At 35.3% G+C, this 25,488-nt stretch overlaps 2 protein-coding genes across 2 annotated transcripts in view; one reads left to right on the top strand and one right to left on the bottom strand.

The window, feature by feature from the left end:
* DOCK2 (dedicator of cytokinesis 2) overlaps window positions 1-25,488 on the bottom strand; it is a 153,837-nt gene that overhangs the window by 66,170 nt on the left and 62,179 nt on the right. The gene's annotated exons all lie outside the window — the stretch shown is intronic.
* INSYN2B (inhibitory synaptic factor family member 2B) lies at window positions 301-25,488 on the top strand. Its single transcript, XM_052684911.1, has 4 exons — window positions 301-575; window positions 17,889-20,029; window positions 21,845-21,919; window positions 25,019-25,488. The coding sequence occupies exons 2-4, from the start codon at window positions 18,630-18,632 to the stop codon at window positions 25,203-25,205; spliced, it is 1,662 nt and encodes a 553-aa protein (XP_052540871.1). The 5' UTR covers window positions 301-575; window positions 17,889-18,629; the 3' UTR covers window positions 25,206-25,488.

Here is a 25,488-nt window from a genome sequence, read left to right as displayed (position 1 = left end):
TCTTCATTACTGTTTTAGGAGTGAATCTGCTTAAATGCTTTGATTCTATTAAAATAAGAGAATCTGGAGGAAGTGAGCATGCAAAATAGTTTTCTAGATTGATTTCACTTTGATTCTTTTCATCATGCAGGCTTAGAAGTGTCAGAAGTGATTCCCCACAGTCCCTCTGTGCTCATTTGTCCTTCAGATCAGATTCTCTGTTGAACTCTGCTTCGCTTTACACTTCTGCTGTGTCAGAAAGTCAACAAATACATACGTTACCAAAGTACCAAACATGCAGACTGCTGTCCACAACCATTTTGTCTACTAAAGGGAAACCTCCTTTAACTTCAGGTTATGGCCACTAGAGGTCTTTTACTTTCATGTTAGCTGCTGTTCAGTTTGTACTGCCTTTTTTTTTATTTATTTATTCCTGCGTGAGCAGATCTAGTACACTTCTTGCATATAAACAGTGACAATTACAATATAAAAGACCTATTATAGCTTATTTTGGAGTAACATTAGAGCTAGTGAGAGGCTTATCTACTTTGTAAGACTAAGAAGACATTTCCTGTGGGTACACTCAAAGCTTTCAGGTAAGGTACCGTGTGTTCTCGGGTACTGATGCTTTTTTAAAAAGAAATGCTGATTTTCCTGCAGTAGAAGTTCACTTTAACAGTTGTGAATCAGAAAAATGTTTCCTGTGATGTTAAATTTGTAAGAGGAAATAATAATGAATTACAAAGGATGCAGTAATGAAACTGTTATTTTTTTCTTTCTGATGTCTTGATTTTGGAAAAAAAAACAAAAACAAAAAAACCTGGCAGAAGTTAGAGAATAATGTACATTTAATATAACCTTTATTTTTATTAAACATATGCCACAAAATGCTTTTCTATACTCATTAAACAATCATTTATTGAAATAAGTAGAATTTCTTTACAAGCCTTGAATAGATCCATTATGTTGCTTAAAGGCTTAAAGACATTAAGAAGGTTATTTTTTGTTGCTCTTGTAACCAACTTCTAAAATATGTCTAGCTATATCTGTTATTGTGCTACAGCACAAATGCCTAATCTTAATCATCATGTATTGTCATTTTATAATTAATAGATCATATATTTTGATTACTAAAAAAAGCCAGAAACAAAGATAGCACATTACTATACAGGTGCTTTGCCCCCACCTGTCAAATTCATATCAGTGTGACTTAATGCTACCTTATAAATAAAAAGGTGACAGCTAGTTTGCTACTAAAACTTATTCCATCATTTCCAGACATCTGTAAAGCACAAAAATATGCCAAATTAATCTCTAATATTTTTCTTGCCCACACTCTCAGCTATTAGAAATTAATTGCCTGCTCCTTCATAGGTTAAATGCATGCCCCTCCCCTTCTGAAGCTGAAACACCAGCAATAAACATTCACTTCTCAGATGCAGCCTCGAATAATTCAAGTATTCATGCTCTCTCAGCTTCACCATGAAAACAGCCTCATTTAGGAATATAGAGAGCTGTGATCAAGTCTGCAAATCTCTGTGCTCTTAAATTCTCCCATGCTGTTTAAGTACCTGCTATAAAATATGCAAAGAACATGAACTGCTTGAAAAAAGCTATTTTCAGTTCTGCACAGTAACTACCTATAACACTTTGAATGAAGACTGCAAGCTCACTAGATAGAAGAAATTTGGAAGCAAGCACAGCCTACAGAAACAATAGTCTAATGTTGAGGATTTAAAAGTTTATTTAATTAAATCACGTATTATGTGTAAGGACTGAATGGTTGAACAAAACAAGATGAAGTTCAAGCAGAAGCCTAGAAAGTCATTTCAGCTGTGTTTAGGATTTATCCAAGGAATTAAAGCAGAGAGGCTGCTTAAAACTAGGTCAAATGTGTAAAAAAAAAAAAAAAAGAGTATCGAGTAAACACTCTGTTGATGAGAGAATACTAAGAATAATAAGAAAAATTATCAGAAATGACACTGGAATATATTGTACTTCTTCAAAGTGATACAATAAGAAGGATGTTTTCCAATTTTGAAACATTCACACACATTTAGATATAAAAGAGTTCAGGAACAGAAGCAGCACTGAATTCTAATTTTGAATTAATAAATTGGTTGATATGCTTTCAAAAAGCATAAAAAACATTAAAGAAAACATATGAGTAAAGAAATAGATCAGAAAATAAATAACATTTCCAGCTGGAATGCAAAGTAAATGAGAAGTCAAATGAAAATAAGACACAGGAGAAAATGTCTCAGGAAATAATCAAATTTCCTGCCCACTGGAAAAAAAAGCAGCAGCAGCAGCATTATTATATCAAATTCATCAAATTTTAATGAATTACAATGCTGACTTGCTTTAATATAAGCACTGGAAAAGTTTAGCTAAAGTAACAGAAATTGGTTGTTAAGGTGAATTTGTGAATATTAGCTGTGGATGCAACATGCACAGAAGAAGTATCAGAAAAATATTAGGGTCATATGAGTAAGACAACAAACTTCAACACCTAGCAACTAAATCCCAGCATACTTTATAATAGCAAATGGTGACAGGTTGCCGTAGTAACTTCAGATAATACCAGCACCACAAGAATAAATACAGTAAATGCACAAGGAAAACAAACAGCAACAGAAACATGATAGAATGAAGCTCCCCTTCAGTACTAATGTAAGAGTATTTCAGTGGCTACTCAGAGTAATTTTTGTGTAGGTGGACTTCTGCAGTGATGAAGGAAGGCACTGATTTGACATACTGGAGTAATATTTACGCTTACCAACACTGAGCCACAGTGCAAAGACATAATCCTCATCATTAAAAAGCAAACAAAATGTAAACATGAATAATTTCTGATAATTCAAGCGCTTTTGATGGCCTAAGAATGCAATAATGAAATAGTAACAGCAGCTGCTCTGTAAGATTTAAATAAGTAGTAAGCTAGACAATCAGGGCAGCTCTGAAATTATTGCATTGGACTTTCTCAAACACATATAAAAGCACTGAGAAGTTTTATGGCATGACAGCAGCGTCATGTTTTTAGAACATACATCCTTCAGCATTTTGCTTTTACTCTTTTTAAAAAACATTTTGTTGATTTCCCAACAATATTCAAAAATAACATTAATTCCATACAGTTCTTTCACTGCAGCTGCAATTTGTTTCTGTAAATCCAACCCAGAATTTCTACAGTCCATAGCTAGAATAAAGACTGTAATTGATTCATCCTATGAGTATGTCTGTATTGAAAATACAGGGTTGTAAAATTTACTGCTTTTCCCAGACAGTATTCCACAAAAACATCTGAAACACATGCAAATACAAGCTGTCAAAGTATAAGATGAGCAATATTAAGTTTTTTTCACGTTCAGAAAAATATTTATTGTACTAAAGTTTGGTTGGCCATTTGCAGTTGGTAAAAGGACTGAAACAGATAAAGCAGTGCCTGTGCTGTGCAGAACCCAGTCCTCTAGAAATGTAACAGCAGGAAAAAACAAAGCAGTAACAAGGTATTTCCAATTGTACAGCACTACAAAATAAAGCACACAGTCTGCCATGGAGATCGACAACTAGGCCTAAAAGATATGGCTTGAATTAAGCAATTTATTCTTGCATGTACAAAAAGTTAAGCAAAGAAAGAGCAATAACATCTTTTATTTCTAAACTATGTACTTTAAATCTACACATTTTGAGAAGACAGATGTCTTAAACTGGTGATTCACTTCTTTAAAACAGAATAGAGCCAGCTCATCTGTTCCCAGAACTCAGCCACCCTTTAATTCATTTTGTTCCCTTTCAGCTGAACCGAACATAAGACAAGAACAGAAAAATTAAATTTAAAAGCTCAACTGCATAATCACTGATGATGCTACTACAATGTATTTTGGATGGTTAAAGTAAGGCTTTATCAGAAAAGTTACCCTTAACAATGATAGAAGCTTCAAAAACTTGCCTCTTGCTTTAAAATAATGTTACAGAGAAAATCAGGCTCAATGAAAATATCTCTCCAACACCTATGCATTATATTAACAAATCTAGAAACTTGCACATAATTACAATTAATAAATAGTAAATTGTTTAAGAAATGCACTAATACATATTATTGTCAATTAAATAAGGTGGGTTTTTTAACCATTACTATTTCAGTAACAGTACACATGTACTTGAGCTTCCCAAGGGCAACAATTTTTATCAAAAGTCCATGAGAATCACATCCAATCCTGAAGCCATTAATGGAAAGAGACTTGAAGTCTGTATAACAGCATACATTACTGGTGAAGAAAAAACCTCAGTTTTCCCAGGGTACACAAAACATTAGCAGTCACCAATATTTAGGTTTCTATTAGGCTGGGATTAAAAACAGCACTGCCTTTCCTGCTTGGAGTAATCCTTGTGGTAGATCACAGTCTGCCTTTGTAAAGTCTAGTGCTGTTTTGTCATTAGGTATAGCTAAACTAGCAAAAAAATCCACGCTACTCCTTTTCTTTTTTTTTTTTTTTTTTTTTTTTTTTAGCAGCTGAAACACGGAGATAAAGTCAAACTGCTGCAGTGAGGAGCCTGGTGCTATTCCTGATATTTATATGTATGGCATACAGTTTGGCAGCTCTAATTGTCATTTGTCCCTTTCCAAATTAAGAACATTGAACTGGTACTCTGTAACCAGTTTAACTTTGTAAAACTAGCAATAAAACCAGATTAGAAATTGAAAGAGGTATAATGCCGTTGTGTTTATTGTTTTTGATAAAGAAGGAACATTTGTCTCTATCTCCATATTTGTTACGCCTCTGATATTACCTGCATGTGTCTCCTGAACAGGTTTACAAGGATTTTTTTCTATGGTTGGTTGCTGCAATAAATAACGTGTGGGAACATCAGTACATATGTAACAAAACGTACCAAAGGAGGGCTATGATTTGAACTACTGCAACCTACACCTCCACTAGACACAATTCCAAATTAATACTATCATGTCCAGTATCAGTTTCAGAAGTAAACTACTGAAATTTGTCATGGTATATAGGATATAGAATTTACACCTGAAGCTATTTCTGAGGAAATAAAGTAATAATTTTAAATTAAAAAAAAAAAAAAAGCCTATAATTTTGTGAATATAACCTTGTTGCAGAGGCACTAATGTGATGTACTGCTTGTAAGGCATAAGGAGTAAAGGAAATAACTGCTATTAAATTACTGGCAATGCTATGACAGCCCCCAGGAAGACATCCCAGAGATACAAAATACAATAAAGATGTTCTTCATTCCTGAAACACCAAAGTAGGGCTGACCATATTACATTGTCAATATGCAGACTGCTCTTTTCTTTTCAAACTCAGTAACGATGCCACAGTCATGTGAAATACTCATTGCATAGGCTGTTCTGTACTGTCTTTAGAGGAGTCTTGGAGAGCACAGAGAAAGAGATTTTAAGACAGTTACTTAAAGTGATTAACTTACAGACTACTTTTTAGGGATTTGCCATCCTATGAGGAGCACGATTCTCAGTTTATTTGTAGACTTTACTAAGTATCTAAGTATGTATCTTCCTGTCTGTTTTGAAGTTTACTGCCTTCCCATGTGGAAAACTCATTTCAGACTACAAGGTATTTTTGAGAACACTTATTTCCATATAGTTTTTGAGTATGCATATTTCAATCTTCACAGCTCCCGGACACCTTAAAAATGTGAGCCTCAGAAAGGACTGAATTTCGAAACAACACTGAAAGACAAACTGGTGCCTCAACAACTCAGGGCAGTGCAGATTTACTACAGAAATGATTATCAGTAATTAACTTCTCTAAAAATAACTTTGTTAACTAAAGCAAAATTTGCATTCATACCAGTTATAAAAGCAGATGTAAGCTATGTGATTTAAGGCAAAGAAGTTGCGGTGGTTTGAGATGAGTGCTTTTGCCCTTGACATCACTCAGACATTTGCTTTTGTTGCCCAGAGAAATTAGATGTTAATTTCTTCAGCGAGGCTCAGAGACCTTTGTGTTTAAAGGTTTTAGTCTCTCTTTTAGTGACCAATCAGTAGATTATAAAAGTGTGATCACTATCCTGTGTGTTCTGTCACCTCAGAAATGTATTATCAGGAAGACAGTAAAATGCTCATCTACACTTCTGTGACTGTTTTAAAAAATCAGATTGCAGCTCTCCTCTCTTAAAGAACTTGAAGACAGACTAGGCACAAGGCCTGCTTGATTCTAGCTGCCTTCAAAAAACACATATTGAAGTATCTCACCCTCTTCCTGCCATTGTATGTCTTCTTATTAATTTTCCTATAGAATTTATCATCTTGTTAAATGAGCCAGAAACAACTCATTATCTTACTACACTTTATTCTCCTAAAGTATGCAGCTGTACCTTTTCTTCCTCTTGTTTCTATATGAATAGTACATACCATGCTGAAAGATCTATAGTTACTGAGTTTCTACCCCAGCTTTAGAGCTCTCTGGTACCTCAATAAGATCCTCTAACTGTAGTCTCCCTCTATTTATGTCAGCTTTCTAAAACTAATATTAAGAGATTTTGCAAAAACTATCAAAATTCAGAGCTGAACGCATCACACACCTCGTTCACAAGCACAGGTAAACAGCAGACAGAAAAACTGTAAATCCACCTCCATAGTATGTTTTTCAACTTGTCACCCTCCGCACTTCAGTCATTAAGAGCCTTTGGGTTCCAGCCGAATGCCCAGCCCTTTTCAACTTGTGCCTTTTTCACCTTACTGGATTCACAATTTAAAAAGCTGCCAATAAAAATAAGCATATTTTTTTTCCTAAATATCATGGGGCAAAGCCCTTATTTTTGTACACTTAGAAATTGTTAGTACTGACACAATTTAAAACTCTCCTTACCTGAGTCAGCAGAAATCAAAGGATAAAAGAATAGTATTTTATTAAAGTGTGATAAACAAATCATCCTCTTGCCTTACCCCAGTGGGACCGAATTTGAATGATTTGCCACCCTACTGCTTTGAAGAATTAACAATACTTAGCCATAAATATTTTGAAATAATGCTGCCCATGGCAATAATGTTCTAACTTAGAATTCATACCTCTAGCAAACTGAGTTGCAGCACAGCTTTCGTTCAGCGCCTGGGGCTCTTAATAGTGGGTGTGCTGGAAAGCATACAGAGCAATTGCAAGGCTACAGTACTTTCTGGCTGCAAATAATTAACTGCAGTGCTTTATTTTCAAATCTTCTCCTAACAAATATTAAGTAATCAGGAAAACAACTTCTCTCTACCTTTAGAAAAGATAGCCAGGCAATAACTACAATTTATTTTTAAAGGCACTTGTACTGCATAATCTGGACACCTCACAAGCAACACTGAACTATATATAGGACATTAAAATAAAAAGGACAGAAGTGGGCTATAAAATGACAGAATAAAATCACAGAGAACTGAAGGTACCAGCTGGTGAACAAAACTGAAAGCATGACTGTAAAAATTTGTCTTCAGAGTTTTCCTGAAAGCCTACACAATGGACAGTATGGAATAGATACGGAAATCTGCAAATGCAAAACCAAAGGAAGGGACTTGCTAAGGGGCAAATAAATAAGGAACATCAATGAGTTTTCTGTTATGTATTCCTTGTTATTTAACTGTATCCATCATCATATATGCCAACATTGTCACATTTACCTCACATTTACATTGAGGTAAAATAACTCATAGCAGATACAGACAATAAGGAAAGGTTTCCCTCTTGCTCTCTTCTCTCAGATTCCTCTCAAGATCAGATAATTTCAGCTTATTCACTTCAGGAATGAAACGAAACAAAAGTTTTACAGGAATCCCAGCTAACAATCACATCAATACTTATATCACTTCTTCATATCACAAAAATTGAAAAAGAAGGCATTCCAGATCACTAGATTGCTTTAGCAGGCTGCACTAAGATGGATAAAACTTGAGAAGAGATTCCTCTGATACTGAAAAGCAGCCATGATCATAATTGATACCAGATTTTCTTAGGAGTCCTCCACCTGCAGCTTTTCTCATCAAATAATAGAGAGGCTAACAGGAAATGCCCTTCTCTGTATATACCTGCCAAAGTCAATCAGTATAATTTCCATACCTCCAGCAGTAACTGTCAGCCAATTTCTGGTAATCCAGTCTCTAACCTGCCATAACTCAATTCCCTCACATTGAAATACTTTTCAGAACCAGAAGGTTAGAAAGATCTACAGCAAGGTATATTTAGCCTAGTACTTAAAAATTGCAACTAATGAGAGCAAAACGTACTGTCATTTGCATTTCTGATGTCACCCACTAGCCTGCACGAGTGGAGGTAAAAAAGCCTCAAGATGCAGATTTTAAATTCCAGATGTGTTATCACGACGAGACACAAGCTTTCTGCACAGGTTTACATTCTTTCATAGGAAGCCCAGAATCATGGGAGAATGTTTTTAAGCAAGAACCTGCATGCTTTTTTTCTTTTACCATCTCCCAACATATGCAGGATGTTTAATATGTATGTGACAGTTGTCTCTTCCACATGGTTCACCAAAGGTAAAAAAAATACTGCAATGACAGAAACAATTAAGTGCAGAAGACCAGCAACTTCCTTCTCTTTTTAAATGACAGGTTAGAAATAGTCTTCCCTCAAATTCAGATTTCGTGCATGCATCCCACATATGTAAAGTTCATTATGCATAGTAGAGACACAATTTCGTTATGGTCTTTTCAAAATCCTGAAGCATAGCAATGACATTTCCATGAAGTTTTCATAGAAGGAGGCTTTTTTTTTTTTTTTTTTGTTACATACTTTGCCTTACTGCATTCTGCATGTTTATTTTTTCTCAAGGGCACACAATCACTCTCATAACCATTAATTAACTGAAATTTAACCTAATATGCAATACTATTTTCCTACTATTTGAATTTTAGTTTTAACCATATATATTGCTACCTAAAGATTCTGCAGCTCATAAATAAACACAGAAGAATCATATTCAGTATATACAAGTGGGACAGAGGTCATGTTTCCTTTTTGTAAAAGGAGCTTTACATGCATCAAGATAAAAATAATCCCATTAAGGAAATAATGGTTTCTGGTTGTCCAAGTCAGCAAGACTGAAACCAAGAGACGCCTACTCTCGGTGTGCAAAGAAGAGGAATTCAGATTTAAATAAATATTGCCAAAGTTAAACTGAATGGACATACTCTGCAACAGCAATCTGAGTTTTTGTTTATCTGCCTCTATGCAGCTGGACTTTCAGTGAACATTTACCAACTACGCGTTGAGCCATTTTAAAAGTTACCCCTGCATGCTACAGCAACATGCAAACATGCTAAAGGTGGGCTGTAAGAAAGGACAGATTATTTAGCATGGTCTGTTGCAATTGCATGAGGGGAAATGGTTTCAAACTAAAAGAGGAGAGATTTAGACTGGATATAAGGAAGACATTTTTTACAGTAAGGGAGATGAGACATTGGAACAGGTTGCCCACAAGTGTGGTGGATTCAAAGTCAGGCTGGATGGAGCTCTGAGAAACTGGATGGAGCTGTAGGTGTCCCAGTGCACTGCAGGGGGGTTGGGCTAGATAGCATTTAAGGGACACTTCCAACTCAGTTCTAGGATGACACAGATCTCTGTGTAACACAAGATTCTCACATTAAATGAATCCCTGAAAAGATCAGTGTGGAACAAGCACTCTGAAGAAGCATGATTTTCTTAATGAAGTAATCTACTGTAAGAAGTTCATCAATTTTTGTTGCTCTGAGGATAGTAAAAAAAAATAATCCAGAGGAATGATGGGAAGGGACTGTGTTACTGAACCAGCATTAGACACTTGAGATGGACTGGGTTTACTCTTCCTCTGTCTAGAAAAGTTGTAGACTAAGTAAACAAGTGTTGTAGGCACTTTGTAAGAAGAAGTTCAGAACAGAAATGAAGGAGTGTTAACCTTAGGAGATAAAGTTTTGAATAAAACAAGCTCAGAAATTCAGACAAACATATGACTTTGGAAGATATTGCTGTCTTTTGTTTGATATTCCACTAGTTGAAACAACACACACTAGACTGGCAGAGAAATAAAAAAAACTACAGAAACCACAGGTGATATAGAGGAAATCATTTGGTAATAATGAGAAACTGATATTTGAAAGAACAACAAGACCTCAGAAGTATTAAGGTACTGGATATCAGGAGAAAGGTGCCAAAGTCTTGTATTCAATATGCATTATGTACATACGTCAAAAAGTAACCCAGTAGTAATGCCTCCTATTTATTTCCTTGGAAAATGCAACAAAGAATGCAATAATATTAATTGATAGAGAACATTCTCACCTACAAAATGTTCTTTTTCAACACAGTCACCACCGTTGGCTATGCGTTTTTGCCAGTGATGAACAAGAGCCTGCGTGCAGTGCTCGTAAAAATCTGCAGGAAATGTGGTAGCGAGAAGGCAAACTGTGACCCTTTAAATGTAGTTTTAGACTGCTGCTCAGGAGATACATTAAGTTTATTTGCTGGCTTACTTGTTAAACCTACCCACTGAAGGAAAAGGGTAAGAGATAAACGTTATTAATTAGAGTGGTTCTAATCAAAGTATTGAGGCCTGCAAAGCAATAATCTCTGACTGCATGTCTACCTACGCACAGGCTATCTATATATCTATATCTACAGGTATGCATATGTTGGTGTTCTGTAAAGCCTGGATGTAAATGTACAGTAATTTCAGGTGTAACATGTATGTCTACACTTTTACACAATCAGAAAGTACTTCCAAATATTTTTTCAATGAACAAGAAAATAGTAGAATACCATATTTATACACGAAAAAGCAGTGAAATTTTATGATATGAACCAGCTATTTGAGCACTTTCCAACTCACCAACCTGTCACATTGGATAACTTCCATCTCCCTGTAAGCACTCAAGCATTTCTTCAAGAGAAATTGCCCAGTTTTAAGTACAGCTACCTCTGTAAACACTGCCAAAAAAAAAAAAAAAAAAAGGGCTTCTAAGCTGTTTATGTAGGACTGAATTTATTCATTTGTAATCAGTAAAAGTTTGTTTAGATAATCTCCCTACTATAAATTTTGAATTGACAACCACTAACGCTCCAAAAGAGCTTTTAATAATCTATGAAATCTGTGTTTTTTATAATCTATAAAACCTTTTGTTCCCAAACACCAATGGGCTCTATCATCTCATGTATTCAGACGAGGTAGGTTTGATGTTTAGTTTTGTTTTTTTTTTTAAGTAAAATAACAGAATTTCAAGTAGCGTAGTTCTCAAAATTATGTTAATAAATAAATGAAAATCCTCACTGTTTTTATTTTTCACTGCATCTTCAACACTTCATGCAGAAAGGCATCACATCATCTCAAGCAAAGTGTAGCCAAGCCAGGGCCCATTTGTATTCCTAAAACTTGCTCAGCCAAGACCAATTTTTTTTCTCCCAAGGGTAAATACCATCGCACCTTCCCTACCTTGTCTCACCAGTCTGAAGTAATCTTCAAACCTTGCTGTTTTATTGCTCAGAGACAAAATCCTATAATCTCTCCCACTGCTAAAATCTTCTCTTTTTGAAGTTAGAAAGTTGTTGCATCATGTATTACTGATCTATAGTAAATTCTACTCTATGTGTGTCCCGATCCCAACTTTAGGTGGTTCACAAAACCTACAAGCAGGATTTGAATAAATAAATAAATGTGGTCTTTGGTGCTCAGGCACAGTTTGTTCAGCATTACTGAAACCACTGCAGAAGGGAACCTTTACACACATACAGGAATACAAACAGAGATCTGTGGCATTGCTCACGGTCAGAACTAGATTTCCTATGTATTCATCAAAAAGAATAAATAATGAAACACTACCCAAGACAACATATGCATTGGAGAGATCTCCAGACACAAAACTATGCTACACAAATTATTTCATCTCTCTCAATAACAAATGTATTCACCTTCATGGACAGCATCTTGCTTTATTCTGCAAGACTCAAAGAAATAAGACTCCTTGCTGTGACTGATGAACATCCCTGTACATGTAGAGGTCATTTAAAAAATTGCTCTCAGCAGCTTCATGTGTCCTCCTTTCTGTCAGCTTTTTCCTGTATTTCATCACAGTAGGCAATTTCGTACTGTAGGGAAATTGTTTTTAATTCGTAGGCTCTGCACCTTTCATACATTTTCAGTTGAAAATATTTCCCTCACAACCCTGCTTGCAGTTTGTCTATACTCTCAGTACATCTTCATCCATTCTCTTACGGAAGAAGCTATGTAAAATATTTGTTAAAACTTCTATTCTTAAGGCTTTTTTGGGAGAGAATTTCAATTTCAATTTAGAATTTCAAGATAATTCTTCTGTTTCAATCCCAATGAGATACTGCAAGCAAATGCTGTGAAAGCATTAAGATCTGCATACGAAGTTACTCACTGCATGACAGACTGTCCTGGTCATGTATAATTTTTGCAAGCAACAAATATTTGTTTTCCACATGCTGTCTTTGAATATTAACACCATAAAAGAAGGAAATTAAGCCTCACTTGAGACTAATTTCCTCAGCAGCTTTTGAACATTTGCAATTTGAAGGAAAAATGGTGACTGGAGAATAATGAGACAGGGATATTTCACATTAACATCAGTGCTTAAAGGTGGTGACTTCCTCTATTCAGTATATGCTGAAAAAACTAGGTACTGCTTATTTTGTAGGCTTGAAAGGCAGAGAAAATCACTGCACAGTTTCTAAATGGTCGAAATAAGACCAAAAATCTCCTGAACATTAAAAAGTTGTCATTTCAGAATTCTGCCATTTTGGAATTAAGACTGAAGCTCTAACAGAATAAATATGGGTAACTTTTAAAACATTACATTAATTGATATATTGTGAATAAAATCACTACAGAAACATAGAATCACTATATTTAGAGAGGCCACATCAAGGAAACTGAAGTTGCCTTTGGCTGTAGTTTGCAGGGTTCAGAGGCTTTTCTGAAAATGCTGATGTTGTGGCTTTCTACGTGTGATTTCCAAAAGCGAAGCTATCAAGCACAGCCACACAAAAGGAGGCCACAAACGTTCTTCAGCTTTCACTAAAATTCCCAGTCCTACTTTCTTTATAGTTTTAAAGAAACTTCTATGAAACTCCCAGAATTTGTACTGATGTTAGAGACACCTCCTGACAACAGCGCTTGTTCCACCATTTCCTCTCTCCATCTGACCAAAGAGAAATAAATTCCAATTCCAATCAGTATAAGCCTTTTTTTTTTTTTTTTGCCCCTTGCTAATTTCACAAACAAATTACTCTGCTAAAAGATCAAGTCAAGCATTTTGCTTAAGGAAAGCAAATAGATCCTTGGACAACCTGAAAGCATCACTAAAGTCTTTCAGAAGATCAAACAAAATGGTGAAGTTAACAAACCAAAGATCCCCCTATCTGAAAGGAATGGCTTAGCTGAGAAATTTGCAGTACAACGATAACAAATTAATACAGCTAGGATTTGATTTCACTATCACCATTAGTTATAGTAACTATTAAATATATTTAAACTACCTTAAGGAATATAACTCCTATGGCAGGTAACTGTGAAGTGTTACACATTTTTATCTGTATTTTGTCCTTTTTTTAAAACAAACAAACAAACAAAACTATTAATGAATGTTCCCAGGCATAACAGAAGATGTCTAATAGTACCTTCCAGCAAATTCTGGAGTAAACTTTGCAACAGAATTGTAACACTGGACTTGAACAGCACCCTACACAGCTAGGTGGCTAACAGCTTATGCCTGAAGAGATATATTTCAGCTTGGGTCAGTACTCATGCTGATCCAAGTCCATGAAAAAACACATAGGAAAAAAAAAAATTAATCACACTGGTTTAAATTACTAATATGTTTAATTTATTAGTAGTTAGAAGTCCCAACCAATGTTCATTCCCTTATGCTGCTTGTACCCTAACTACTTGCATTGTGAGCAAATAATTAGGGTACATCTCTTTGCCTAAAACATCAAAATCCACTGCTTGATTTTAACCATCCTATAAAACATATGATGCATCCATCTAAAGAAAACAAATATTCTTTTCCCAGATATTTATCCACCAAGAAGAGCACTTCTAATGAAGATCAGTATTGTCGCATACTTGCAGCTGCAGGTTTTCACCAGTATCCTAATATAACAGGATCAATCCAAATGAACAAGTCTCTTACACATACTATAAAGTATTCTGTATAAAACACCAACGTTGTTCAATGTTGGTCCTTTCATCAAGCCATGAGCAAGTCACAACTCCAGCTGAATATACGCAAACATTTTCACATCTTAGCACATAAATGCTTCAAGAAAGCATTCTTGAAGCATTCTATCTCCTAAAATCCTATGAAATTCCCTTCTAAAAGATGGCAAGATTCAGACAGGAAGAGGATGAAAAGTAATGCATCAAGAAAAAGATGAAGCACATTTGTTACACTCCCGGAATGCTTGTGGTGCTAAAAGGGACACTGAGAACATGCAAAAAGTAACAAGAGCATTAGTGTTCCTGAGTGCTGGAACCAGGTATTGTAATACATGATAGGACAGTTCTTTGTGGATACAAAATACTGCAGCATCCATAACTGGGAAAAAAGTACACTTAAATATCTGAGGTCAGCATTTATTTTCAAATTAATTGACAGGTGGTTTTTTTTGTTTTGTTTTGTTTTTGTTTTTTTCTTTTCTTGTATAATCTGCAGAGATTGCTACAAGATGTTCACATAATGACTTCTATTATTCTGTTCTAGCCTTGCAAAATCTCCTGGTAACCTGATGCTACTATAAAAGAGCCTTCTATAAACGTGAAAATGACATTAAATCAGAGGTGAAACTATTAAAAATAATTCTGCAGCCCACTGGACTGTGATGAATTTGTCTCTGCCTTTACTGAACATAAAAATGCTAAAAAAATAATAGCACCATAAACTCCACTGGGGTTTCTTATGTAATAAAAATTAAATCCGTTCATTAAAATTCATCCTAGAATGACTTACTACAACTGATGCCCTAGATGTTACCTTTGAGAGAATACTTAAAAAAGAAAAAATGGAGCAACATTAAGAACTTGGAAAATTAAATAACCACTAGGCTGCTCCAAAAGTAATGTCTCCTATTTATTTCTATGGAAAATACACCAAATAATGCAGTAACATTAATTGATAGAGAACATTCTCACCTACAAAACATTCTTTTTCAACACAGTCACCACCACTGGCTATGCATTTTTGCCAGTGATGAACAAGAGCCTGCATGCAGTGCTCATAAAAATCTGCACCTGTGGAGATGAACCACAGTTGTAACAGCTGAAACACACTGCTCACCTCCTCACTGTGCTCACATCTACTGCTTGGTCTCTACCAACGTTCAACAAACACTGATGAATGCTAGTGGGTACCATTTTTTCCACATGGAGGAATTCAGTTTCACCTTTTGATTCACATGGACTCCCATGTCAGACACTACTGTCTCAGACTGTCCCTCTGCTGCCTCCCGTCACACAGCAACACAATGTAATGGAATACTGACAGGAAGGTTCGGTTCAACCTCTACTGCTGTACTACCAACACAGTAAAACTGGAGACATTACATTCAGAGCAGCCCTTGTGTTTTGTACTTTTAGATTTAAGATTTTAATTATACTTTGGATAAAGTATTTTTCATCGAGCTCTGAAATTTTAATGTAGTAACATGATGAAGCAAACAAAAATATTCCTCTAGCAGCATATTACAGAAAATAGGTTTTACACAGGATTAAAAAAAACAAATCAAATATGACAAAGTCACTCAGTCACTACAGCTCTATCAAGTATCATTGCATCAGAATTGCTTAAATTCATCTGTTTAATCTTTGGTAGGTGGACCATCAAGGTGGCAAAATAATCTAGAGTGAACAAGGAAGTTTGAAGTGCTGATGCTCATTAAGGAAGGTGATTATACTAATCGTTTTCTTGCCCTCATAAAATGCTTTTAGCCTGGTGATTTACTTGCTTCTTAACAAAGTCTGTTGAGATTCCTTTTCCCAGAAACACTGAAGTAGAATACTACTGTCACACTGTCATTAAAAGAAATAAAAAATACTTTTTAAAAAAAAGTCAAGCAAAATGGAAAATTAAGGTGTCAAACTATAAATGAAGGAATATAAAAACCAGATAAAATATTTAACTTTTCCCTCAAACTGCAACCAGTGAATGAGGAGATTGGAAGCAATCCACTGTGTGATTCAGGGAAAAAAAAGCAAATACAAAACAACAACAACAACAAAAAAAAAAACAGAAAACCACCAAACAATTCAAAGGCATTTCCTGAGATCTGTGAGCAGCTGCCTGAGGAAGGGAAGGAATAGGAGGGCTGAATGCAAGGTCAGTCATGAAAACCTGGCATCCATTACTTTAATTGGGAATTAAAGTAGTCTCACATTAAAGCAGTCTATCTGCCTGGAGCAGCTGTGGTGGGACGTAGGGAATGTTACTGCAATATTTGGATAGATTCTCAAATAAAATTGTAAAAAGGCTCCAGTAATTAGTAAACAATATGAGAATTCAGATCTTGGCACTGAACTTTGTTTGCAGTAACAACTTGATGTTTTTATTGTATTAACTTGTTTACACTGAATAAGCAGCATGGCAATTTAAGGTACGTGGTATCATGGAAGTATAACTTGTATTACTGTACATATTTGTTTACTGATATCTTTTGTGACATTTGTCTCTGCACTGAAATATCTGATACTTTCACTTTCTTCTAAAGCTTCATAATAGAATGGTATTGTATTATTAATTTGCTTAAATTATATTGCTTGAAATGACGTGGGGCTACATAAATTTGTTGATTACACTGTGATAAAATACCTTTCCCAATACATCCAGCTCATTAAGTCCCCTAAATTAAAGATGGTAAAGTTTGTGCAATGCTTAAAAAAAACATTAGGCTAAAACAATAAAAGTACAGGTAATTAAACTGCCAGTTGAACACAAGTATAATTCCATGCTGGGAATTCAGTCACAATATTAAGCATCTCTGTAATCACAAAAGTAAATCTCTTTGGACTATTAGAAATCCTGTGGTATATTTCTCATATTTTGCACAAATTTATTTTATTAGCTCAATTCTATTCTATTCCAGCAGCTAGCTTAACGGTCTATCATTGTTTGTTGCATATTCTGAATTTCAGCCCAAAACGCTGTGGAGAAGAACATTTGAAAGCAAGTCCACAGCACAGATGATTTTGGTGAGAATCAGCAACAGCTGGAATGAAAAAGTGCTGACTAAAAAAAATACAGTACACTATTTTGATCAAGACAATATGTGATATACCTGTATGTTCTAATTCAGGGGGCCGTCATGAGTCTACATTTGTAATAATAGGTTGCCAGCAAAATTCTATCAGATTATCTTACATCGCAAAAAATATTCAAGTAACAAGACTCCTCATGGCCTATGCGATTGCCAGCTACTTGTCAAAGTGTCTGCACACGGATTGAAAAGTGCAAGATAGCTTTTACAGTTGGTACCTTTATATTCTCTTACTTCAGCACCAATACATCACATATTCATTAGCAGTGCTGCTTTACGTGCATTTCTCATACCATAATGCACCACACATCAACACGTGGCTCACGTTCTTAGAAGGAAACAACAATACTCTGCATCTCTTCAGCCACTGAAGCATGTATCATTGGTGTATTATAGTGTGACTAACTGAATTGAAGGAAATATCAGTGTTTTGTATCCATTTTTGGTTGTTTTATGACATTTCATATGAGGTGCTCCAAATTAAAAAAAAAATAACAACTTTCAGTTTCTACTAGAGATCTTGCTGTCAGAGTTACAAAACTACAGGAGATTGAGTTGTTAGAGACAGTAGAACAAGATCGTATCTGGTGATTTGTTCATCTACAATTATTGTCTTTTTACTTCCAGGAAATATGTCATTCTGCATTTGCTGGTTATTCAGATTGGACCACTCTTCTGATGCCAAAGTATTTACAAGACTTTCCCAGATGACACAGTACCTCGGATACAGTTGGCCTGTTCGCAAGAACTGAAGTAACGACTACACATAGTAATGCTTCTTACTGAACCCTGCTTGATGCTATGTTTTTATCTGGTCACAAGTGGCTACATTATTTTGAAGTGTTAGTTTAACTTTCAATAGTAAAAACACGGCTGAAGAGGAAAATTTTCTTAAGAAAGCAATTCAGTTTGTTATTAATTAATATAATTTCATCAGTAAAACTATGCATTGGAAATGAAAGTGCCCCCAGAATTTGCAACGTCTGTTTAGTCAGGACGCATTTAAGACGTATGACTAATCTGTCATATGAAAAAAAAGCTGGATTGCTATAATGAAGAGGTGACTGACAACTAAGAGCCATTGGGAAAGCCATAAGACACAATGTGACCTTTAAATGAGTTAACTGTAAGCATAGCTGTCTATTGCAATTCCGTAAAATGAAGAATCGTGTTTGCTTCAGAAGACTTTCTGCATTTTCCAGCTGCAATAAATCTTCCTTTACATTTTATATACAATATCTTTACCTTAGTGTTCAATCTAATGAGCAACTAAATTTGAAAAAGAACAAGAAGAATGAAATGCTTATCTTGTTCATTAGCAAGGTGTTCATTTGAATCTAAGGTATACAATCATATGACAGAGTTCAAATGACAAATGTAATGTGCTTCTTTGCGACCCATTACTTGCAGACTTTAAATTGTGATTCAATGGCCCAGCAAAACATGAAAGTGCGCCCGGTGCTACTGAAGAGAAACAGTCTGGATTCATTTGATTTTATGAGACAGCCACATCACCGCAGAAGCAAATCTCAGCAAGTTCGTTTCAAGGATGATGGTATCAACACAAAGACAGTGGATGTCACTGATGTGGATAATAATCCTGCCCAAGACATTGCATTAATGATTGAAAATACAGAAATATCTCAACAACACAAATTTTTGTTACAACCTCCATCTTTTCCAAAGGCTCAGAAGGGGCTTCAGAATATTGCCATACAAACATCTCCTAGCCTCAGGAAACACTTCCCTGTTTTTAGAAGAAAAAAGCTGCTGGTAAGCAAATCACTAACAGAAATGCCAAGTGAGACTAAAGACTGCATGCCAGTAAATGACAATCTTTCTGAACAAGACATTATGTCTTCAGACTTCTGTTACTTAAGAATAAGTAGCCATTTGGAAGATGGATTCAGGATTAGTAAAGCGGATGGTCAGTCAAGTCAAAGACTGCCAGAAGCACAAAAAAATGGACATATCCAAATCCATGATTCCTCAATAACAGAAAAGACAACTGCTTCTACACAGGTGCCTGAATACATTCATGTGAATTTTCCACAAAACAGTGATACTTCCATGGATGCATCAGACACGACCATGAATTTAAATAATTTACTGCATTCTTCTAATTCTTCTACTATCATAAATAGTAATGAAAACAATGAAACCAGCATGCTGTCATCTATTCCTGAAAAAATATACCCTTGCCTAAGTGATTCCACTAACGGCAATGATTGTAATCCTCATTCTGACTCTTGTGAAACAGCTAACAGTGATCCCGAGTTGCTTGTAGTCAGCAAAGACACAAGCAGTAAAGAAACTACTCCATTATCACCTCCATCGAATCAAAGTTCATCTCCTTGTTTCCTCAGAAGCTATCTACAGACAGTAGAGAATAAAACAGATTCCAGCTGTGTGACAGTAACAAATGATGATCACACAGTAATGTCATCGACCAGCAGTAATGCATCAAAATCCGTTTCTTCATTTAGTACTGAAACTGAGAAAAATTCTACTCTGTCTGATGTTTCCCAATGTAATGGCTCTTTAGAAGGATTTCACACGAAGTCTTATCTGCCAAGGAATGAAATAAAACCACACATCAACAAAGAGATTAGTGAAATAAATCAAATTCATTTGACACATGGTGAACTATGTGCTCTACAAGGCAAGCTGCAGTCTGTAGAGGAATCCTTGCTGTCAAACCAGGAGAAGATTAAAGTCCTTTTGAATGTAATTCAAGACCTTGAAAAATCCAGAGCCCTCAGTGAAGGGTACGGTGCATTTTAATATCACAAATTCATCAAAAACCTGAAGCAGATGTTATCGCTCTTTTAACTTTTGCTACTATATTTTTTCTGTGAAATATTCAAAGATGAGTTTGCAAAAATAATTTCATTCAGTTTTTGGGAAGTTTGAGCCTTTACAGAAAAGCAAGTCTCTTTATAGGTTGGCTTCAATTATCACTGCCTTTAGTAAACTGAGCGGAAGTTTATTAGCACTCCATGTTGTTTAGATTTATGTTATCAGGTACAATGCCAGCACACAGCTGACAGTCTCCATCTAGCTAACATCTCTCTGCAGCTGAACAACGAAAACCCAACAGTCCAATGTACTAAGTAATATAACAAATCTACGGCAAGTCAGCTTTCTCTGTCAAGGTCAAATATGCATTTAGTGCCAAAACAGACCATTGCTGAAACAGTTCATATCAGCAAAACCATGCTTCTGTTCAATATTAATTCTGCTTTAGTGAGCAAGCAAAAAAATTAGTGGCCAGTGCACAACATCTGCAGGCTTTCATTGTTGGGACTGTGTTGTTGGTTACGTTTCATTATATCACTTACAACATATTCACTTAAGGGGAAAGCCTTTAGAATTGAAAAAGGCAAAAGACCACATTAATTTTTTAAATTAATTTTATTAATTTAACCTCCAGTGTGTCAAGAAATCTTTGCAGGAAGTGAAGGTGAGGGCTTAAAAGTTATTAAAGCTATGAACATGGAGCATATGAAGATTGTTAGCAAGACTCTTAGGAGTCTCATATTTTAGAATGACTGCTTTCTGCAGTATCAGTAAGAATGCATGATCTGTATTCAGTTTTAGTGAACAGTCTCATATCTATTAGCCAAAGCCACAACAAGTATTTATGTAACACATTCATGAATTATAAGTAATATCCATACTACCCACACAACTCATGTCAGAACACTCAGGAAGAAGATATATTCACATGACAAAGTACTATATTAAATATTTCTGTGGTCAAGTTACATATTAAAAATATACTATTAATGTTCTTCAAACCATTAACAACAGTTTCAGCTTACAGTAAATGTATCCTAGATGCATTTTAAAGTTGCCTTTCATGATAATGTAGTATTTCCATCAAAAAAATTTTATTTTCAGGAAGAAAAACAAAACAGCCAGTGGATCTTTCAAAGAAACAAGCAAACAATAATTTTGTTTGCTTTTTCAATAAAACAGTGTGCAGTCTAGGTTATCACACATACAGTTTTAGAAACAACGTAACTGGTTTAGTATGCTGTGCCTGGATGGGATGGAATTAATTTTTCCCACAACATCTCATATACTGCATAAAACAGCAGCACTCAGACACATAAAGTAAATCATTTGTGCACAACTGGTTGTGCATAAAACCGGATCCCTAATGTTAGCATTGTATCATGTGTATCAATAGTATTTCCTGAGTATAACTAAGGAATACACCCGGTAAGCTTATTTTTGTCTGCAACATGACAGAAGGGCTGCCTTGAGATATTTGTGCAGGTTCAATTGCACGTAAGAGTCCAGAACACGACAATGACTTACCCACTTGACGAAAACCCAGGTCTTTGCACACATTTTCATGTGGGTAGAACAGGTTTGTGTGGCTGTTCAAAAACTTAGCAGGATACGACAGACTGTGGTGACAATCATGTATGTCAAATTTTCTTACAAGAAAAAAAATGGCAAAAAGCTATTTTCAAAGAATGCTTGAAGATTTGTTACTGCCTGGAAATATTTTATCATAGAAGTATGTCAGTGTACTTACAAATACACATTACGTGAACAACTGTTTGTTACAGGCGCAACTTCTACCACACTGGTCAAGACCTCAACAACTGCAGCACGTGTCAGAACACCGCATGTATAATTTACAGGTACCATGCCTTGCACAGTTTTCCACTGACTGTATATCTCTCACAAATGTACAATGCTATGTCCTGCTCACAGCTGTAAAGGGTCTGATATCATCATCCCTGTTTTTTAAAAAAGAAAAGGGAATATGTAAGGAGCTTTTGTTGTTTCCTTTCTCCCCAGGTAAAGAACAGTTAGCACTGGTGTTATCAGAAGATACTGTACTTTTGGAAATTCAAACAGAAACTTCCATCAAGGTTTCACAGCATTACTAGTATTATCATGCTTTGAAAACCTTTGAAGTTGTTTCTGATTATGAAATTCTGTGTATGTGTTAGATTTTTTGAGATAAAATTTGTCATAAATTTGGATCTTGGAAAACATAAACAGAACATTCTCCAAATACCATTATGCACCAGTTCTTGTCTGCATAACGCAGAACAATGAATACGTCCCCCTTCTTATTTCAGCAAAGGCTTATTTATTATTATTTTGAAACAGAGCACTTTGAGTCTGAATAACTACTGCTGAGTAACTACAGCATGAATTTGTATGAACTTAGTAGTAGTGTGTTCTGCAAACTACACCAATTCCAAGTGTTGCATTCATATTAGCACAGAAAGTCTTTGGTTTTCTGCCCATTAGCAAAAAGCGAGGAAGTACAAACTCTCTGCAATACAGCACAAGTAGCTGGTCCTCTCAGCAATGGATTTTCTAGGACCTCAGTCAATTGATAAACACACTGTCCAGTCAATGCAAGCTCTATTATAAGTCAGAATACAAATCTTTAGCTATTTGATTCCATTATGTTGCATGGAATCTTCAAAGAATGCTGAACAATTGCAGCATAATCAGACTGGGAGCCCACCTTTCACTATTCCAGACTCCTCCCAGTACGGACATACTTTGTAGACTGAAGAGAATGAAAAGTTAAGATGTGCGTATAGTCAAAATTTACCATATTATTTTTTACGCTTCAAATGAAAAGATATCAACTTTTTGTTGGATTTTACAGGAACACACATTATATAGAAATTCTGTAGAATTCATATAGAAATAACCCTTTACCACGGGATACCTTCTCTCTGCAGGAGAATAAACTATGCTTCTTAATGCTGCCTTTTCAGTTTACACAGTTGCAATACAGGAAAGATCTTGGGTAAGAAGTGCAAATATATGAAGAACAGAAGAAACAGTTAAACACTGACGTGTCTTTTGGGATAGTACATACTACTTAATGCTAAGATTGCCTGGAGGCTTAAAGAACACCACTTAGTAGAACAGAAGCAAGAACACAGATCCTGCTTTGAAGAATTATTGGTTTTAAGAGACAAAACATAAAACATTAAGGAAATGTAATCATTTCCATTCTCATAGAAACCTCTGGTGAGAAGCAGTTACAAAAAAGTTTCTAAGTAACTAATATTTGATGTTCATTACATTTTGAAGGAAGTATTTGTGTTTATCAGGTTTATTTTAAACAAATCCATGTAATGGGTTTTGTTTAGCCTAAAAAAATCCATATATGTATTTTTTCTATTTGCAGCATGACTGTTGTCTTTGAATATAGAACTAAATGTTTCACCTTGTGCCCTCTTCTCCTGCTCTTCAGCAGCCTAAGTCAGTAGTGACTCAAATACAGCACAATGATGTGTTAGTGTCACTGAATCTTCCTCATCATACACAGCCTGAGGCAGTCAGTATACTGATCTGTATCTGTTAAAGAGTTGATTACATGAGTTACTGAAGGAATGAAGAACTTTTCAGTCTTACAGCAGAAGCAAATTTAGACCAGACTGTAAGTTTACCTTTATTATCTAATCAGCAGGGTTAGGTGCAGTACCTTGGGACTTCCAATCTAGTACATATCACACTAATGTTTTTATTATAATAAACACAGGTGGGACTGAAAACAAGCAGTTATCTCAAAAATCAAGGAAAGTTATTAAATAGAGACTGAATTGATCTCTAGAGACAGTTTCTCCAAAATACAAATCTGAAAACTTGAAGCAGGTAAGGAAAAAGGAACGGAGGCTTTCCTTTTTTTTTTTTTTTTGTTTGTTTTAGTTTTTGATTTATAAAATAACATTTCCTTCTCTGGTGTTCCTGATCTGTGACTAGTGAATAGTACTGTGTTTTAGCCCAAAGCTGATAAAATTGAACAGATGCATCTGATAATATTTTTTTCCTCCAAAAATGCTTGTACTATGAAAAATAAAACAAAAGGTCAGTTTCTTCTTGCTTTCCACTCCTGCAGCAAAAATCTATACTGCAGATAGAGCTGATACAAATCTCATTCCCCTTCCTAGAAAATGTGGAGATAATAAAGAAAAAGCACAGAGTGCTGACTCCTTTTTTGTTTGTTTGTTTAATTATACTGACTGCATCAGAATGCTCTTTTCCACATTGATTCTTCTGAGCCTTACTTTCTGTGCATATATTTGCTCTTATCATCTTGTCTCTCGTTCTACACCAATAATAGTTATGGGCTTCCATACAGACATTGTGAGTAGAGTTCTACTTCCTATTTCCTCGGTAATTCAATTCATTTATTTCAAAGACTTATTTATTTATATTATTTCATACATATTTTTGTCCTTACTGGGGAAGAACTTCTCACATTTAATATGTGAATGTTTTGAATTCATGACAGATACACGATTGAGTTAGGTAATAGAATTGAAATCTGAATGTTTAACAAAAAATCACTAAAAGATCAACAATATTGGAGTTCTTATCTCATGTAAAGAAAGAGGATTTCTTCAGAAAATATTAATAGATGATCTTATATTCAAGGCAGCAAAATACACTGCATTTTAACCAGGCTCTTCTATTGAATGCCTCATTATAACAGAACCACAGAATCATAGGGGTTGGAAGGGACTTCTGGAGATCTAATCCTACCCCCTGCTAACAAAGGTCCCAGGCTGCAGAGGAAAGTGTCCAGAAGGGTTTTGAGTATCTCCAGAGAAGGAAGTCACAACTTCTCTGGGCAGTGTGTTCCACTTTTCTGTCATCCTCAAAGTAAACAAGTTCTAATGAAGAAACTATCTGTTCTAATGAAGTAAGCATTTAAAAAGGGAATTTTTCATTTATTAGCTCACATCTCTTCATTTTTCTAGTGTAGAATATGACTTCAGACAACAAGAAGGAAGATTTCAACAGATTTTGAAAAGGCTGGATCATGCAGAGCAAAATCCAGCTTCAGGTTCGCCTCAGAAGCCGTCATTTGATCGTCCACTTCACGAGAAAAAGGAGTTGAGAAAGAAAACAAAAAAGGTGAAAAAAAAATGCTTCTGGTGGATTTGACTTCCTTACAGATCTTAAACTGAAACAATTTTTATATTTCAAATGACAGTAGAGCAAAAACAGGTTTGGAAGCACAGAACTGAAAATACACTACTATGAAATCGCTAAAGAATATTTAATTGAGTATCAAATCAGAAGAATTATATCACTGAATAAAGACACATGAAGAGACTGTTTCTGAAGAAGAAATTTAAGTTTTCTTCTTTTTTTTTTCCTGTGATGCTCACATTCTTTGTAAAGACATTTTTGTTCAAGTTTCAAAAAAAAAAAAAAAAAAAAACAA

Source organism: Tympanuchus pallidicinctus, unplaced genomic scaffold (assembly GCF_026119805.1).
Source record: "Tympanuchus pallidicinctus isolate F22 unplaced genomic scaffold, pur_lepc_1.0 scaffold21, whole genome shotgun sequence".
Classification (NCBI taxonomy): domain Eukaryota; kingdom Metazoa; phylum Chordata; class Aves; order Galliformes; family Phasianidae; genus Tympanuchus; species Tympanuchus pallidicinctus.
Note: the sequence above shows the minus strand (reverse complement) of the source record. Positions and strands in the feature narration are given on the sequence as shown.

Excerpts from the sequence above, each read along its gene's own strand:
- INSYN2B (XM_052684911.1), top strand. The coding sequence starts at position 18,630 with ATGACAAATGTAATGTGCTTCTTTGCGACCCATTACTTGCAGACTTTA. Across the intron at positions 20,030-21,844 it reads TCCAGAGCCCTCAGTGAAGG|GCGCAACTTCTACCACACTG; the intron begins GTACGGTGCATT and ends TGTTTGTTACAG. Across the intron at positions 21,920-25,018 it reads ACCGCATGTATAATTTACAG|TGTAGAATATGACTTCAGAC; the intron begins GTACCATGCCTT and ends TCATTTTTCTAG.